The 19,432-nt window shown below is 42.6% G+C and overlaps 1 protein-coding gene across 9 annotated transcripts in view; it reads right to left on the bottom strand.

Moving 5' to 3' along the window:
• Nucleotides 1-19,432, bottom strand: part of IRAG1 (inositol 1,4,5-triphosphate receptor associated 1) — a 119,672-nt gene that overhangs the window by 11,576 nt on the left and 88,664 nt on the right. For all 9 annotated transcript variants that reach the window (XM_043482089.1, XM_043482092.1, XM_043482096.1 and 6 more), the window contains 4 exons: nucleotides 18,027-18,168; nucleotides 9,629-9,678; nucleotides 8,620-8,727; nucleotides 7,180-7,244 (listed from right to left, as the gene is read on the bottom strand). In XM_043482089.1, the coding sequence (XP_043338024.1) occupies nucleotides 7,180-7,244; nucleotides 8,620-8,727; nucleotides 9,629-9,678; nucleotides 18,027-18,168 (365 nt within the window). The remainder of the gene's footprint in view (nucleotides 1-7,179; nucleotides 7,245-8,619; nucleotides 8,728-9,628; nucleotides 9,679-18,026; nucleotides 18,169-19,432) is intronic.

The raw sequence follows: 19,432 nt of genomic DNA, 5'->3' as shown, positions 1-19,432 counted from the left end.
AGGGAAGATCATCCCAGGTAGAGGATGCAGATGTGTGAAGACCTTGAGATATAAAAGATGTGAAGTTTGAGGGACTGAAGAGAGGCAATGAAGTAAGAGTTAACTTCTGGACAAGACATATTTCTGATGCCTGTGAGGTATCTAGGTGGAGATGTCAAGTTGGTAGTTGTATGTACCATAGTGTGTAAGAGGAGAGGTCTAGACTGGAGATATTCAGAAGATAGCTGGTACTTAATGCCAGAGGAATGGAAAAGAATGTCTAGGGACAAGTATGAGGAAAGATGAGACGACCCAGGACCAAGCCACATGCATGTCCACCCTTAGCTCAGGTAGAGAAGTAGCAGCCAGAGAGGTAAGAGGAGAACCGGAGAGTGTGGAGTCCTGGGAGCTGAGAAAGTGCAAGCAGCTCTTTGTGGGAAACCTCCTTCAGCAGGAAGCCCCTTTTCTTGTCGCTTTAGCAAAGCTATATTGTAACTAACCATTCATTCATTTATTCATGCCACACAGCATATGGGATCTTAGTTCCTTGACCAGGAATCAACCTACCCCACCTCACCCCACCCCACCCTGTGTTGGAAGCTCAGAGTCTTAACTACTGGTCTGTCAAGAAAGTCTGTGTAACTAATTTTTAAACCAGGCACCACCATGCTCTACTTATCTCTGGCTCAAGCACAACTTGCCTAACTTTTTGGTTCCTCCTATAGATCAAAGAGGTAGAAATGAAGAATAAGTAACAGATGACCAGATCTCTTCCCTAGCTCCCCCTTCAGTCATTTCCCAAACAAACCATGTGACCAAACTGTGTGAACAATATAACATCTAGAGTCAATGAGACTACATGCAGTGGGGGGATAGTGACCACTCCGACCCCCATCCCAATGATTAACTGAGATGACTTCCCTCCTTCCCTTTAAAGGTTTCCTGGCCATGCAGGATCTTCGGAGGTGGTTTGGGGGGGCAGTGAGTCCACCATCTTCACAGACTACCAGCATTCTGATGAAAGGCATTTTCCTTTCTACCACTTTATTGATTTTGTAAGTGGCGAGCAACGGGACCCTCTTCCCCCGCCCGCCCCGAACATGGAAAGCATGTCAAGGAGGGAGCATTGTCTCTCACACACACACACTTCTGAGAATCTGACTCAGATGTGTATAGGAAAAGTGACTCTTAGATTGGATGCCATGGAGGTCAGGAAGAGCTCTGGTGACACAGTAGGAGCCAAAGACAGATTGGAAAGGGCTCAGTGAAGACTGGGAGGTGAGGAAGGTGAAGACATAGACACAGGAAACTGACAAGGACAGGAAGTAGGGGGACGGTGTAGCTGAAGAAGTGGGTCAAAGGACAAAAGCACATTTGGATGTGGATAGAAATGGTTCAGTAGAGGGGACAAGAGAAAATGGAGGACCAAAGAAATAAATCCGTTGAAAAGGAAAATAGGGACAGACCTTAGAAAGGTAGAGAAACTTCTCCTTAGTCATAACAAAGGCAGGAAGGCGATGGAGATGGTGGGTTGGGAATCTGGAAAAGGAAGATGAGAGGAATCTTCTCATCCAAGAGCTCAAATTTTCTCTATAAAATGGAAAAACAAGGTCATCTACTAAAAGTGAGAAGTAGGGAGGCTAGGCAATCTTGAGGAGGGAAGAGAAGGCATAAGCATCATGAGGTAGAGGTAAGGGGGACAAATGTGTTCAATTAAAGTAGGATAACTGATGGTGCCAGGAGTCCATTTGAGGTATGAAATCATTAGTTGAAAGGAAATATCCTGATGGCCGTGCCTTCTCTATGGATCCTGCAGCTCACCTAGGGCCTGGAATTCCAGTGGGAGTCTTGTCATGGCGGAGACCACAAACAAGCCCGAACAGTGACTAGGGCTTTGCAGCCAGGACTCTGAAGCTCACAGCTGCTACCCTCCCCGACCTCGCAGCCAGGCTTCATGAGTGAGTCTCCTCATTCTCGGCATCAGTTTCCTTGTCTTAGTTTCCTTCAGGGCTTGTAAAATTTACATTTGATCACGTTGGAAACCAAAACCCATTGTTAACAAGAAAGAACACTCTAAAAATATCAGCTATTCATAACATTTCTCCTTTTTAAAATCACATTATCCACTCCCTTCTATGTGACCTCTGCCTAATGTACAGTTTCTTATTTTTCCAAACGATTGGAAAAAGAGCAGAAAAACAGAGCTACAGCCAAGGGCAGGGAAAGCCATTCTTTTACAAAATGTGGCGGTGGTGGTTTAGTCGGTTAAGTCGTGTCTGACTCTTGCGACACCATGGACTGTAGTCGGCCAGGCTCCTCTGTCCATGGGATTCTCCAGGCAAGAATACTGGAGTGGGTTGCCATTTCCTTCTCCAGGGGATCTTCCTGACCCAGGAATCGAACCCGGGTCTCTGCATTGCAGGTAGATTCTTTACTGACTGAGCTACGAGTGAAATCCTTACAAAATATGGTAGGGGGTAAAATGTTTGCAGTTATTTCCTGACCCCTAGACTGAGCCTGTGTGTGTGGTAGTTGCTTATTTGTATCTGACTCTTTGCAAACCTATGGACTGTAGCCCACTAGGCTCCTCTGTCCGTAGAATTCTCCATGCAAGAATACTGGAGTGGGTAGCCATTCATTTCTCCAGGGGTTCTTCTTGACTCAGGGATCGAACCCAGGTTTCTTTTACTGCAGACAGATTTTTTTACCGTCTGAGCTACCAGGGAAGCCCCTAGACTGAGCTTATAGTTCCTTAAATATCTTCTCCAACTATCTGGAATCTTCTCCCCGTGCACTTCAAAGGCTTTGCTCAAATATATTTTCCTTTGCGGAACTCTTGCTAATGCTTTCCTCTCTCTCATACCTTCTGGTTAAATTTGATCTCTCTCTCCCTTTATACCCTCAGGAAACCTCTTTTACAGCATAACTCAGAGCTATGGCACTTCTATACGCATGCTCTTCCTTCTGTATGACTGTGATTGCAGAGAAAGACTGTTTCGTTTGAATGATGCTTAGCTCATGGGAAATGCCTTTAAGTGTTTGCTGAGCTGTGTTGCCTTCACTGTGGCTCATCCCCTGCCAGTTAATCTTACCAAATGGGCAGGTCCTCTATGTAAATGACTCTTTCCTGAGAACTCAGTGTTTGGACTGAGCCGAAGGAATCCCTACGCGTGGTTGTAAACTTGGAGCTGAGCACAGCCTGTGCCCACCTAGAGATTTCTGGGTCAGACACTCATGGATCTTGGCATCTGTTCCCAGTTCATAATCTTGTGTGCTTTCTTCCTGAGATGACTGATTAGAATGAGGCTCATTGTTCTCTCTTGTCCACTGGGTCAAAAATGTTTGCCATTGTGCTTAGCTCTCAGTAACGTGAAGAGATATTTAGTCAAAATGTGTTGTTTGACCTGCAGATATATTAGATTCTATTTTTCCCACGTGGTCAACAGTATTTGAAAGTGACTCCAGTCCTTTCCCATGGTCAGATTTTACCTTCTCGGACTCAGCTATGTCTGTAAGCCACCCCCATTACCAAGGTTCCCTCAGACAAGTCCAGCCTGAGGGACCTTGGCTACAAGAACTTCCTTATTCTTGGTTACTCAGTCCCAGGTTCCTGGAGTTCACTAATAGGTTGATTGAGGGCTAATCCATTCCGGAACACTATCAGCAAAGGGGAACTGTTTAACTGTATATATTTAATGTCATATAAAACCTTTAAGCAATTATCTCGACTGCTTTAAAAATGTAGAAAATGGTTATTTTACAGATTAAAGAGAGAATTGCTCTGTGCTATCGCAATATAATGGCCCCTTTTATGAAGCCAGCCCTGTGCACCGTCCGCATTTATGATGGTACTGATCCTTCAGTGAATGGCCCTGTGTGCACTTTGCACTCCCACCCACTACGCCCTCCACTCTACGCCCAGTCACAAAGTTCTTTCACAATAGCTCACAGGAGCTTTTTCAAAAATAGCCCTTAAATCCACTCCCTTCTTGCATATCACACCGAATTTCTTCCCATTTTTCCAGTTGGAGTGTCTATTAAGAGGTTAAGCACATGAGATCTATTATCTACTAGCTGTGTATCCTCAGGTATGTGATGGTTTCTCTGAGTTTCAGTTTCCTCATCTACAAGACAAAGATATTAATAGTATACCTTCCTCATGGTATTATAAGGATTAAAGGAGATCATTAATGTAAAGCAATTAGAACAGAACTTGGCATAAAGTAAGCATTCAGTAAATAATAAGAGTAATTCTCATTATCTTCAATATTATTCCTTGATTACTCCATACTTTATTGCCTTAGTGACTGGAATGTTATTAACCTCCCAGTTACCTGGTTAACTATTATAATCTTCAGGTTTCACTTCTAACATAAATTCCTAGAGGAAATGTTTTCTAAGCAACCCCCATTACCAAAACTGGGTGATGTGCTCATTTTCTTGTGTGTTGTTTCCTTATAACCTGTTCTTCCTTCTGATATCACTCATCACACTATATTGCAATAGGCTATTTTCCATCTGTCTTTCCCATTATCCTGTGAGCTCCTTGAGTGCATTCCAGGTGCCTGGGTTTTGGTCATTAATTGGTGAAGAAATGAAAGTATGAATAAATAGCCTTTTCAAGTTATAAAACTGTTCTTGAGTCTTATTCTATTTTAATCTTTAATACTAATTTTAAATATCACTCTATTCTTCCTAAGTCTACAGGTTCCTAGACCCTTGTTGAGTGAAGAACAGGTTTCTATGAAGTCATCTGGAAGAACAAGGCTCAGAATTCTTTCAAGTTATTATTGGGAGTGCAGTCTGTGATCAGATATTTGCTTGTGAACTATCCACAGGAAATATGATCTTCTCACCATCTTTCTTGTGCCTAGCCAATTCCCTTCCTGCTCAATCATTGTATGCTTAGGGAAATGTGAGATCATTTAAATACAACAATCTAGATAGCAATACATATTAACTGATAATGCATTGTTTCTCTTTAACAGTATGGAAAAGGCAGTTATAAACAACTGTATTTCTGTTAGAATGGAAATTATGAATTCATTTTCACTCACAGATTGACTCATTGCCAATCTCTTGGCAATCTATTAGATATTTCCAGTTCCATAAATTTAGATCAAAATTACTTAGCATCTTTTAGAAATTCAGAGTGGGAAAGAAAAGAGAAAAAAAAGAAAGAAATCCAGAGCAGAGAGTTGTTGCTAATCTGAATCCCTCCTCCTTTAAATAGCCCCTCCCCTTTTAGCAGTCATCTTTATAGACTGGACGTATTCCCAACAGGCAAGTCAACCATAGCATGGGTAATGTATCACAGTGGTCTTTTTGAATAGCCCATAAGAATGAGCAGCACACAGTTGCTTTTTCAGGGCTTCTTGCTCGACTAGGTTCAGTCCTCACTCTGTCCCTGTCTCTCCTGGTTCTATACCCTTGGAATGGTGCTGCTGCCATTGATCCTCATTCATTGCCACTCCTGATTCAGGGTGCCGCCTACTGTCCCCAGTTTTGTACCTCATTTTCTCCTACTTAAGGACAGTTCAGATCCTTGATGATCTCTGCTGCCTCAGATGGAAGCTCTCAGCTGGCCTGAGCATTCGTTCTACAGAGTACAGGCCCTGCCCCATCCTAAAAGTCTGCTGGGGAGAAAGGGGATATAGATCTTCTGCCTTGACTGGCTCTACAGGTTGAGGGTTGAGAATGGAGCCTCGTTAGGGCCTTCTTGGAAAAGGGGTTGGTGTGTCCTAAGGTGGGACTTCGAGGGAGAATTTTAGCATGCTTCTCACTCAGGGCATCAGATGACCGTTTCTGGAGAGATTCAGAGACCATGGACTGGACACTATGGCTCTAGGGACTTGGCAAGATTCTGTAGGCTCCATTACCTCCACACGGTTGTGAGTCTGTCAGCCCTTTATACTGTCACTGCAGTGATCAAAAAAACAAAGAAACAAGCAAAACACCCTACTCAACATGAAGGATCTGTAAGCTTTCTCGAGGTAAGGTGGCAAGGTGAAAAACTGCCCAGCCAACGTCAAGATTAATGGGTAGAGAATGAATCACTGAGTGATAGATTGGTGGCTGCGTATACTGAGAAGTGAGGAAAACAGGCTGAGTCTGGGGTGGGGAGCTGGGAGCTTGCCTGTACTAAAAAAAGGCACACGACACAGACCTTCCTTGCCAGGTCAAGCAAAACTATTCTAACAGCAATGAAAAATGAAGTACTAAAGCTGTCTCAAGGCAAGGAAGAAGGAAGAATAGAGGTGTATGTTCTACCAAATGAAGAAAGACACAAGGGGAAAGTTCTGAGAGGTGGCAGCTGTGATCCAGATGTTTCCAGCAAGCAAGTGAAAGAATTGGAAAAGCAAGTTATAAACCTCTCTGAGTATGTAGAAATAGCCTGCCTTGCTTCAGCTAAGGATGAAAAGAACTGCAAATAGCATAGATGCCTAGAAAAGTTACATATAGCAGAAACTGTTTGTTGCCAACCCATTATTCACTCTTCCTCCTATTTCCTAACAGCAACATGATTTTGCCTGGGAATTTACTCTTCTTCATAGAGCCATTTGCTCCATGGGAAGCTGATCTTCTCTTCCCATCTCCAGGGTATAGATTAAAACTATGATGACAATCTCATTGCCTGTGATTGGTTTAGAAAGGGACCATGTTCCAAATCGGCTAACAAGATAAAAAGGAAGACTGAAAGACTGGTTCCTAACAAACATGGGACAAGATGGCCCCTTCTCCCTCAAGATGTTGTCATATCTGGATGAAACACCTGGCATTAGCCATTTACCACAAATCTGCTGATGAAGTCAACATGCAAACTGGGCAGAGAAAAGGAAACTATAGAGGCTGAGCTGGGGCCCTGCCATACCAGAAAAGCCTCACCTACTATTTAAACACCTTTGATTTGGGGCTTTCTTGTATCTGTAACTCAAAGGATCCTAATGAATAAAGAAGGCTTCTGTCCCCTCTGGGCTCTTCTAGGATTGAGACACACTTAGACTCATCTCCAGCATCTTCCTTGTCCAGGAATTTTGCAAACTGGGTCTGAAATCTTTGTGGGTCTCAGAGTACCATTCATTTCCCCCTAGAACTTAATTTGCCTCCCATTGCATTTTGCGAGTGAGGATGGGAGGAAGGTGGGTTGGAGAACTTTTCCTCCGAGATCCTCAAAGTTAAGAAGAAAATGGACATACTTACTTTTCCAAAAGTGCAGGCAGTGCTGAGGTGACAGGTGGGTTGCCTTTCCCATTGGATGATTCTGACTAAATGGAAAACAGGAGACATTGAACTGAGGATGAGCTAGGAAAGAAGAAGCCAGGGCTGACCGGTCTCTGAATCCTGGGGTAGGGCCTAGGCATTGAATGTTCTAGAAGTATCCTGTGTGATTTTAATGGACAGCCCTGATTGCCAACCCCTAGTCTAAAGGAATGTATATTTGGAAACCACATTGTACATTTAGTATAGTTTGGGAAATAGTCTCCATTAAAACATACTAACTAGTACGCCTGAAGCTCCTTTTCAAAAATTTTTTTCAAATTGCTTTATTTTAGTGAGTGATTTGGGAGTTTGTATTGATTTCATGGATGATTGAAATGCTCAAGGTCAGAAGAAGTGAAAGAAATATTAGAGTTATTGCCACCTATTACTAGTATAGTAAAGCTTTTCCTTGCTTATACAGTCAGATTGGCTCTTTGTAGAACAGTGCTGATCATGAACAGGGCATACAGAAACAACTAGAGAAATAATTTAAAGAGTTTTAAATAGGATTAACCAGATTCACAAAGTTCTGGGAACAGTTTATAGGAACTGTTTATAGGAACAGTCTTTGTTTAAAAAAAAATTGAAATGCATTTTTTTCTAATTATAAGTAATAGAGTTTTACTATAGAAATATAAAAAGGGATCAAAAAATTAAAATTGCCTGGGTTTTTACCACTGCCTGGAAATACCTATTATTTGTAGTTCCATATATATTCTTTCAGAATATTCTATGTCTACACATAGATAGAAAAACACTTTTTTAAAACTACAAAACAGAGCTACACTGTAAATACTGGGGTTTTGCTTTTTGTTTGTAATAAATTATGGACTTTCTTCATGCCAATAAATAAAAATTTACATTTTAGTCATTATACTTAGCAACCACATAGAAACTCCTTATTGGGCTATTCATAATTTAATTAAATAGATTTCTTATTAGTGGCAATTCTGGTTATGTCCAATCTTTCAATGTTGTAAACAGTGCAGTGATGAATCAAGGCAGGGTAACACTGGGTTGAAGAACTCAGGCTCTGGAATCAGAGCACCTAGGGTTCAAAGCTCAGCACCACTTACTCCACAATGCAACTTTCAGCTGTTTAAACCCACTGTGGAATGGAGGGTTCTGGTTTAAGCATGAAGAGAGATACACTTTGCAAGGAACACTCTCTGAGTGGCCAGCACCTTGCTCAAGGATACTATGTCTTCTTCTCTAGGCAGTGCAAGACATGGAGCCTGGTCTATGCTGAGGTTTCTCAGCCTATAGCCTATAGCACAGAATCTGTGCTGTGAATTTCCCCACTTCTTTGATGCTGCCCCATCCAGGTCACCTCCACAGTTGTGAGCCTGAGGCCTGAGAGGCAAGCATCATGATACTCACCAGGGCTGGTAAGGAGGGGATGGGGGATGAGCTGGGTGACTGGCCCGGCAGGTTCAGGATATTAAACTTGGGCACCACGGCAACGCTGACCCTCCGGCGGGGCATGTTCTGTGGAAAGAGAATGGATCCACTGTCACAGAGGAAGCACCCAAAGTTCAGAAAGGCCTGGGAATGCCTACTAATTCCTAATGCTGTATTCATTGGATATTCTGGCTTTAGGGTAATGATGGTGGTGGAGGTTGAGGTGGAGAGAGTGGCCAAAATTAATAAATATTTTTATTACTGAGGAGTGATTTCTCAACATCTTCTGATTTTTTAAAGATTTTTTTTTATATGTATCATTTCTAAAGTCTTCATCGAATTTGTTACAATATTGATTCAGTTTCATGATTTGGTTTTTTGGCCATGAGGCATGCGGGTTCTTGGCTCCCTGAGAAGTGAAAGTGAAAGTGGCTCAGTCGTGTCCGACTCTTTGTGACCCCATGGACTATACAGTCCATGGAATTCTCCAGGTCAGAATACTGGAATGAGTAGCCTTTCCCTTCTCCAGGGGATCAAACTCAGGTCTCCCGCATTGCAGGTAGATTCTCTACCAACTGAGCTATGAGGGAACCAGGGATCAAACCCACACCTTCTGCATTGGAAGGTGAAGTTTCCCAACCACTGGGCTGCCAGGGAAGTTCCAATTCTGATTTTAATTAATCAGATCTAAAGAAATGGAACAAAAATGACCCCTAGTCATTTGACAGTGTATGAAATCCTGACTAGCATAGGAAAACTATCTATGACAATACTAAAGTGTGTGCATCATTTCATGTTCATTAAAGAAATGGTACAGCCTGGGAAGTCAAGAGCAAGTGAAGGTTGGAGGATGAGCTAACAAGTGTGGGAAGCTGAATGAGAAACTCTGTCCAGAGGTTCTCTGGCACCTGTGTATCCAAGAATGAATGATTTCCTGGTTGACTGTAGAAATTTCTTTCTCTCCCCAGTTTTCCTTGAATATGCATACCTTTCCCAGGGAGAGGGACATGGACCGCGCTGTGCGAGGGACTCCATCTTCTGCAGGAGGAGGAAACAGAGAAGAAAAGCCAGGTAAGTTTTCGGAGTAGGCTCCAGCAGGAAGCCGATCACAGAAACTGAGCCAAGGTCTCTATGGACCAGAACTGACCCTCAAGGGATGCCCCAAGGGCCTAGGTGCCGAGGTCACTGACTTTGACACTTGACCCTTTGAGACAGTCACCTGCAGAGTGGGGTTTCTAGGGGACAGGACCTTCATCCTAACTCCTCTGGACACTATGAGAAGTCTCGGTCTTGCACCTGACACCACTGCACCATCTCTGGATTATGCCCTGGTGAGTGTGTAAGGATTCCTCCCAGCAATACCAGGGTTTATTGGATCATCTTACTCATTCAAGGGGTGTACAGTCAAGGAAATTATGAGCAAGGAAGGTGTGGTGTGAATAAAAAATGGAAACTTAACAACAGTAATTTTAATATGTCATCTACAAAATAATTTTGAACAAAGGAAATCAGCATACTCAGATTTTCTTCTGCTTAGTACATATATTAAGTGATAAAATTTATGTTAAATATTTAGCACCACACATGGATAATACTGCCACTAGAAAATACAAATATGTGTAGAGAAAGGTTTTTGACAGCTCAATTCAGTTTGCTTCAGTTTGTATGGCTGTCTATTTCTCACATTCATGTATTTTAGGTGTCTCTCTTGAAAAGCACATAATTAAACACATCTTTCTTAATCTAATCTGAGGTTTTCTATTAAACAACAGTTCTAAGCTGTTTATATTTCTTGCAATTGATATATTTCTACCACCTTATTTTGTATTTTCTAATTACCTTGCTTCATAAATCAAATTTATTCTAACTACCCCTCCCTAAATTGATTTGGAATTTATATATTTTAGTTGTAATCTTTAGTGTGCCCCCTTAAATTTTTAACATGTTATTTGACTTTAGATTTAAATGAATCAAGATCTCTATTCTTCCTGAACCGTCCTTAAAACAATCATGCCTTCAAATCTTAAATTATATTGTTTTTCAATATTTTTATTTCACTTTGTTTTTGTAATCTCAAATTATTGTGACTGTTGGTTTACACAGTGGCTATTTGTTTAGATTTACTTACATGTTTACAAATGTGTTTGATTACCATCTCTTCTTGCATTCAACCTTCTTTCGATCTCAATTTTATTTTTCCTTAAGTGCATTCTTTAGTTTTTCTTTTGGTAATGGGCTGTGAGAAGTCAAATTTCTCAGTTTTGTCATAAAATGTCTTTCCATAGCCCCTAAGCTTGCATGACAGTTTAGTTGGTAGTATTATCTCTGGGTTGACAGTTATTTTCTCTCAGCTCTTTCAACACTTTACTTCATTGTCTCCTGGTACTGGTTGGTATTGGTTGTGGGAATAGTCACTCCTTTGCAGATAATCTGTCTTCTCTCTCTGGTTACTTTTAAGATCTTCATTTGGTCCTTGGGATTCTAAAGTTTATCTCTGATGTGTTTTTCTTTTGCTTGGGAGTCTCTATACTTTCTAAATGCAATGATTCATGTCTTTCTTTAGTTCTGAAAAATTCTCAGTTCCTGGGAAATTCATTTGAATATTTTCTCTCCTGATGTATATCCTAATAAGTGTATTTCAAATCTTTTTTATTTTATATCCCATGTCATATATCTTATAACATTTCTTTCATATTTTAAATTAATTTATCTCTCTGAACCACGTTGTGGGTGACTTCCTCAAATCTGTATTCTGGCTAACAAATTTTTTCCTCAACTGTTCCTAATCTGATGTAAATGTTATACCAATCAGGATAAGTGAGGTTATGCTACAATAATAAAAGTAGGAAGTCAAGAAACACCTGGAGTAACAAGCAAACTTGGCCTTTGAGTACAGAATGAAGCAGGGCAAAGGCTAATAGAGTTTTGCCCAGAGAATGCACTGGTCATAGCAAACACCCTCTTCCAACAACAGAAGAGAAGACTCTACACATGGACATCACCAGATGGCCAACACTGAAGTCAGATTGATTATATTCTTTGCAGCCAAATATGGAGAAGCTCTATACAATCAGCAAAAACAAGACCAGGAGCTGACTGTGGCTCAGATCATGAACTCCTTATTGCCAAATTCAGACTTAAATTGAAGAAAGTAGGGGAAACCACTAGACCATTCATGTATGACCTAAGTCAAATCCCTTATGATTATAAGGTGGAAGTGAGAAATAGATTTAAGGGACTAGATCTGATAGAGTGCCTGATGAACTATGGACGGAGGTTCATGACATCGTACAGGAGAGAGACAGCAAGACCATCCCCAAGAAAAAGAAATGCATAAAAGCAAAATGGTTGTCTGAGGAGGCCTTACAAATAGCTATGAAAAGAAGAGAAGTGAAAAGCAAAGGAAAAAAGGAAAGATACACCCCCTTTGAATGCAGAGTTCCAAAGAATAGCAAGGAGAGATAAGAAAGCCTTCCTCAGTGATCAGTGCAAAGAAATAGAGGAAAACAATAGAATGGGAAAGACTAGAGATCTCTTCAAGAAAATTAGAGATACCAAGAGAACATTTCATGCAAAGATGGGCTCAATAAAGGACAGAAATGGTATAAACCTAACAGAAGCAGAAGATATTAAGAAGAGGTGGCAAGAATACACAGAAGAACTATACAAAAATGATTGTCATGACCCAGGTAATCACGATGGTCTGATCACTCACCTAGAGCCAGATATCCCGGAATGTGAAGTCAAGTGGGCCTTAGGAAGCATCACTATGAACAAAGCTAGTGGAGATGATGGAATCCCAGTTGAGCTATTTCAAATCCTAAAAGATGATGCTGTGAAAGTGCTGCACTCAGTATGCCAGCAAATTTGGAAAACTCAGCAGTGGCCACAGGACTGAAAAAGGTCAGTTTTCATTCCAATCCCAAAGAAAGGCAATGCCAAAGAATGCTCAAACTACCACACAATTGCACTCATCTCATATGCTAGCAAAGTAATGCTCAAAATTCTCCAAGTCAGGCTTCAACAGTACGTGAACCATGAACTTCCAGATGTTCAAGCTGGATTTAGTAAAGGCAGAGGAACCAGAGATCAAATTGCCAACATCTGCTGGATCATTGAAAAAGCAAGAGGGTTCCAGAAAAACATCTATTTCTGCTTTATTGACTGCCAAAGCCTTTGACTGTGTGGATCACAATAAACTGTAGAAAATTCTGAAAGAGATGGGCATACCAGACCACCTGACCTGCCTCTTGAGATATCTGTATGCAGGTCAGGAAGCAACAGTTAGAACTGGACATGGAACAACAGACTGGTTCCAAATCAGGAAAGGAGTACATTAAGGCTGTGTATTGTCACCCTGCTTATTTAACTTCTATGCAGAGTACATCATGAGAAACGCTGGGCTGGATGAAGCACAAGCTGGAATCAAGATTGCTGGGAGAAATATCAATAACCTCAGATATGCAGATGACACCACGCTTATGGCAGAAAGTGAAGAAGAACTAAAGAGCCTCTTGATGAAAGTGAAAGAGGAGAGTGAAAAAGTCGGCTTAAAGCTCAACATTCAGAAAGCTAAGATCATGGCATCCAGTCACATCACTTCATGGCAAATAGATGGGGAAACAGTGGAAACAGTGGCAGACTTTATTTTTCTGGGCTCTAAAATCACTGCAGATGGTGATTGCAGCCATGAAATTAAAAGATGCTTACTCCTTGGAAGGAAAGTTATGACCAACCTAGACAGCCTATTAAAAAGCAGAGATATTACTTTGTCAACAAAGGTCCGTCTAGTCAAGGCTATGGTTTTTCCAGTAGTCATGTATGGATGTGAGAGTTAGACTATAAAGAAGGCTGAGCACCGAAGAATTGATGCTTTTGAACCGTGGTTTTGGAGAAGACTCTTGAGGGTCCCTTGAACAGCAAGGAGATTCAACCAGTCCATCCTAAAGGAAATCAGTCCTGAATATTCATTGGAAGGACTGATGTTGAAGCTGAAACGCCAATACTTTGGCCACCTGATGCGATGAGCCGACTCATTGGAAAAGACCCTGAGGCTAGGAAAGATTGAGGGCAGGAGGAGAAGGGGACGACAGAGGATGAGATGGTTGGATGGCATCACCGACTCAATGGACATGAGTTTGAGTAAACTCCGGGAGTTGGTGATGGACAGGGAGGCCTGGTGTGCTGCAGTCAATGGGGTTGCCAAGAGTCGGACACGGCTGAGCGACTGAACTGAACTGAACAACCACCAAGTCTCTGTGGCTTGTAACAACTAAGATTTATTTCTTGCTTTTGCTACATTGCTTATGAGTCAGCAACAGGCTCTGCTCTGCATTTCCTCACTCAGGACACAAGCTGATGGAGCTTCTACTATTCTGGAGCAGGGATGATTATCATGTCTGGTGGAAGGAAACACAGGGCAAATTGCATACTAGTTCTTAGGGATCTCAGCTCAAATGTGATACATGTCCTTCCACTGACATTTAATGCCAAATCACATTGCCTCACCTAACTTCAAGGGGATAGAGAAGTGTGCCCAGGAGGAGATGTGAATACTGAGAAACAGCTTCAACTATAGGAACTACCAAAGGGTCCGACTACCGAAAAGAGTCGTATATAACTGAGCAACTGAATAGCTGAGCTAAAAGTAACTACCACGCCTAAACAACTGAGTTTTTAATTTTCATGCCTCTATTCCTCATATCAAGGATTATATTTTTTATAATTGTATCCTTTTATTCTCATATTTTTGATTTGTTCTTTTATGCCTCTAATTTTACACACAACTTTAAAAACTTTTTAAGATTGCTTTATTATCTGCTGTGTTTAAGATACAGTCCTATTGTTTGGGTGTCTGATGATTCTCACTGATGGTAGATTGTTTTATTTTATAATTCTATATTGTCAACTCATCTCCTGTGAAGTTTTACTTAGAGGGTTCTGTGTTTCCTGGGCACAGGGTGTGTCTCTCCATAGTGGTTTGTATTTATTTCCAACAGTGTTCCTAGCAGCACCATTGTGATGTTCTTTTCAGAATCTCTGCATATTGCATCATCTCTTCTGTTATGGCATGTACTTTGTGGGTTTGCAGTTTTCCTGTGAGGAAGGAGAAAGTTTTTTTCCTATCAGAGTCCCGGGCGAAGCAGATAAACTTCCTTGATTTGTTCCATTGTGACTTGGTGACTGTTCCAAAGATGCAGTCCTTGTAAAGTCTTCACTTTGTATAGGAGGCTCAGAGTCAGCTCCCTGCTGTGGGGTCTCTGAGGCCTCATCTCAGATTGCATGTGAGTGCAAAAGCCCAGAGTCCAGATAGCTGAGGCTGACTCTTATCCCCAAGGAAGCTGCAGGGTCAGCTTGGTTTCAGTTCTCTTTTCTTTTCTTGTATCTGAGTATTTCCATTTCTTTTCTTGTGGATTCAGCTATTCCTTTAGGCTAATGTTTGATTCACTTTATCCAGCAGAAATTTCTAAGTATTTGTAGTCAAAGGATTTTCAAGTTTTCCAGTCAGCCAAAATAGCAGTACCAGAAAATATTCTTTGTATTTGAAGAGTTCATACAATTAATAAAAAACCAATCTCACAAGAGGGACAAAGAATTAAAGAATTTACACAAGTAGAAATACAAAGGCCCAACAAACATTTGAAAATAAATGTCAAGAAATACAAATTAAAACTATGAGAAGAGGTACAATATTGGTTCAAAGTAAAAAATATTTTTAAAAAGAAAAGAAAAAAAAGACAGGGCTGTCCATGGTATGATAAATTGAGCATTACTGTTACCCATTAAATGGAAATATCAATGGGTTATTTGAAAATAATTTACTTTAAGAACCTTATAAATATTCCTTTCCCCTGAGCCAGTATTTACACCTCTGGAAATCTACCTTAATCCAAAATGCAGAAAACTGGCAAGTTTCACATTCAGAAAAAAAATAGATGTTATTTTTTTCTTTTGAATGTGTATCACCTTTCTTGAAATCAGAGATATTTTTCTTGCCCTGTAGTCTTCAGAGTCTCAGGCATAAAGAAAGATTACATATGTAACAAAGAAGTCATATAAAAGCTTAACGAACAAGCACCATCAGGGAGTGGTCACAGGGCAGCTGATGGGCATGTCTGGCCTCTCTGTACCAGCCCAAACTGAAGTGTAACTTGGAAAAACAGTGGAGTGGAACCAGATTGTGAAAACCACACATTCACCACTCAACACTCAGCTACCGGCTCCCATCTTAACGTAAGCACTTTCTTGTGCCCCCAGACTGAACGTGGGACTCTGCCATGTGCTCCCCATAAAGTCTGCTTCCTTCTGTCATGGCACCATTTACCCTGCCCTGCCCTCACCACAGGCTGGGAGCTCCCTTGGGTCAGGCGCAGGCTACCCTTCACCTCTCTAGTCCAATATCACATGGCACACATCTGAGGTGCTTAATAAATGTCTGTAGAACTAATGGAGGAGACTCATGGGCTACTGTGCTCATTCCACAAACTGTGGGTAAGGTGGTTCGCAAGAGACCTTGCACCTTGCAGGACAATAATGCAAGAGCCTGCGTGTTAGGATTTCTTTGGTGGCAGCTTCTCCAACTTCCAATACTGACAGAGAGAGGTTTGTTAGAGGCCCAGATGCATGCGGGTCAGGAGTCTTGCTGCCAAGATCCAAAACAGACGGTCTGGAGTGAGTGTGTGCTGCCTTCGGACTCTGGGAAGTATCACTGATATTCCCCAGGAAACTTGTGAAACCTCCTGTTTATAAAGGTTTCTCCATCTGTTATACTTTCCCTCCTCCTGCTCTTGGTAACACGGATGTTTGCATTCCATAGGGATTCCTGGTCTGTTTTCTCCTGCTAACACCACCCTCATCAGCCAGAGCTCAAACCCTGGCAGCTCCCAAGGACAGATCCTGGCCCAAAGCACCATCCTCCTCCCCTTGGACTGCAGCAAAGCCTCCAAACTCATCTCTCCACTCCTCAACGAATACATCATCCACTCTGAAGTCAGAGCAATGTTCTAAAAATAAGATCTGACTATGGCAGCTGGAGTAAACTCACGGGTGTCTCCTCATTGCCTGCGGGGCAAACACCCAGATTGTTCTCAGGGCCTGGCATGTGGCCCAGGTCTAACAAGTCTTACCTTCAGCCTGTCACTGACATACTCCAACACCGCAACCAAACATAAGACGGTTTGTTTCAGAGTCTTCTCACCCCAACCCCCACATCTTTGCACATGCTGTTTCCTCCACCTGGGGTGTATTTCCCCCTCTAGTCTGGAAAACTCCTATTTTTACTTTAAAACATACAACTCTTTTACTGCATAGCACAGGGAACTACATTCGAAATCCTGTGATAAACCATAGTGGAAAAGAAAATGAAAAGGAATGTATATACATATGTATATAAACTGAGTCACTTTGCTGTATAACAGTAATGAACACAACATTGTATATTAACTATACTTCAATAAAAGATTAAAAAAACACTGCAATTCAGTATCAAGTGAAATCAGGTGGCCCTCTCTCTGTGGTTCTATAGCAATCTGTCTAGAACTAAAAAAAAAAAAAAGTCTTTCTTTAAAGTACTTGTCTTGCCCACAGTTCTGCTAGTTATCTAAGCAGTAACTCCTTTAGCCAGGCTCTCACTCCACCCCCACTGCCCAGACTCCACCTCTCATCTGGACTCCTGTAATAGCTGGCTCGTGGGTTTCCCTGTCTCTGTCTTTACCCCAGTGATGTAACTGTCACACTATTGCCAGAGGGAATCTTCTAAATTATATATGATGATAGCAACTCCCTGATTAAAATCTTTGGTTGGATCCCTAATGCTTTCCAGAATAAAAATGCAAATTCCTTAGGATGTGCTGCCCAAAGTGGGGACCCCAAAGCACAAAGACTGTAAGGTTTGGGGTCTGTCAGTCTCATGTGAAGTGAAAGTTGCTCAGTTATGTCTGACTCTTTGCGACCCCGTGGACTAAACAGTCCATGGAATTCTCCAGGCCAGAATACTGGAGTGGGTAGCCTTTCCCTTCTCCAGGGGATCTTCCCAACCCAGGGATCAAACCCAGGTCTCCAGTATTGCAGCCAGGATTCTTTACCAGCTGAGTCACCAGTCAGTCTCATAGAGGAGGTTAAATTCTTACAGCCTATGGGCTCTGCATTACTAGTCAGCTTCTCTGGTTATTTTTATCAGGAGTTGCTTGGGGGCCATTCATGCTTTCTGGTTCCAGGCCCCCAGGGCTCGCGGGAGCAGTGGCTGCAAGGCCCCTGTGGGCAGCTTTGGGTGGGGCAGCAAGCCTTGCTCACCCTGACATGGGTCCTGGGACTGCCGCATAGGTGTGATCCTAGTCTGGATCCGTCAGGGCCAAGGTAGGGCAGTGGGCAGGAGTCTAGTTCCTTACCAGAGGGGCCACAGCTACGGCTTGAATTCTGATTTGCAAGTTTTTTAAACTCCATGAGCTCTGCATGGTCCTTCTCATACGTCCTCTTTAGGTTCTCCACATACTGCATCATCACTTCTGTTGCTTTCGACATGCGTTTTTCCTGCAGGGATGGAGAGGAAAAGCTCATCAGCCCTGCTTGCTCTGAGCCAGGCTCTGGGCTGCAGGATTTGAAAGGTCACAGGGATATGACTCTACTCTCCAAGAGTTTGCTGTCTGGGGTGTGAGCTGAAACAGGCTCAGGCATCTGCCCTCAAGTAGAACAAGAACAAGCCTAGCCATAAAGCCTCAGGAGGGGAGAAGGAACAGAATCCTCTCTGCAGAGAATGGGTCAGGGGAGGCTCCATGAAATGGGGTGAAGTGCTGTAGGGCGTGGGCGGCATCTGGGCACGTAGCTATGGGCATGACAAAGAGCATTCAGCCAGGGAACTCCAAGAGCCAAAGTCTAGAGGCAGTCCATTACCAGGCTTGTATCAAGGTGAAGGTCCCCCCTCCAGACAGAATCATTTGGAGAGTAAAGGAGATGCCTTCAGGAATCATGGGCTTCCCTGGTGGCTCAGCAGTAAAGAATCTGCCTTCAATGTGGGAAACCCAGGTTCGATCCCTGGGTTGGGAAGATCCCCTGGAGAAGGAAATAGCAATCCACTCCAGTATTCTCGCCAGGAGAATTCCATGGACAGAGGAACATGGCGGGCTACAGTCCATGGGGTCGCAAAGAGTCAGACACAACTGAGTGACTTTCACTTACTTATCAGAAATTGTGCTGGGGCAATAGGCATATACCAGAACTGTCTGGAAAGCCAGGAAAGTACAGGTCATCCTGCTTATGTAGGAATCAGCAAATGGTTGGGTTTGTTCACAAGACGAAAAGGTGAGAAAAGCTGAATTGAGTGCTAGAATAAGGAGTTTGGACTCATTCTGAAGGAAGAGGGGAGCCACTGAATGTCTTAAAGGAGCATCATAATCAGTTCACCAGTGGAGACTGGTCTGAAAGAAACAAGATGGGTGGCAGCTAGAGCAACAAGGAAAATGAGGATGAGTGCCTGAACCAGTCCAGTGGAACCAGAGAGGACTCTGAGGACTGAGACTCGAAAGCCACTTGGAGAAGGGTGCAGGCTGGAGTGAGCAGCACGTTCGCAAGGACTGTGCAAAGTGAAGAGTCTTCTCTGCCGACACCTCTCAAAGCCCTCAGAGAGCCCACGACCTGCCTGTCTGCAGAGGGGCATGCTCAGTGACCAAACCCTGGACAAAGTCCCCGTAGCCCTGAGCTGAGACCAGCCACTTCCCTAAAGCTCTCACTTTGTGCTGCTCCCAGCTGGAATAGCTTCCTGGGTGCTGCCTCCCAGGAACGTTGGGTGACTTTTCCC

The sequence above is a fragment of the Cervus canadensis genome, chromosome 11, assembly GCF_019320065.1.
Source record: "Cervus canadensis isolate Bull #8, Minnesota chromosome 11, ASM1932006v1, whole genome shotgun sequence".
NCBI lineage: Eukaryota > Metazoa > Chordata > Mammalia > Artiodactyla > Cervidae > Cervus > Cervus canadensis.
The sequence above is the reverse complement of the archived record's forward strand: the minus strand, read 5'-3'. Positions and strand labels throughout refer to the sequence as shown.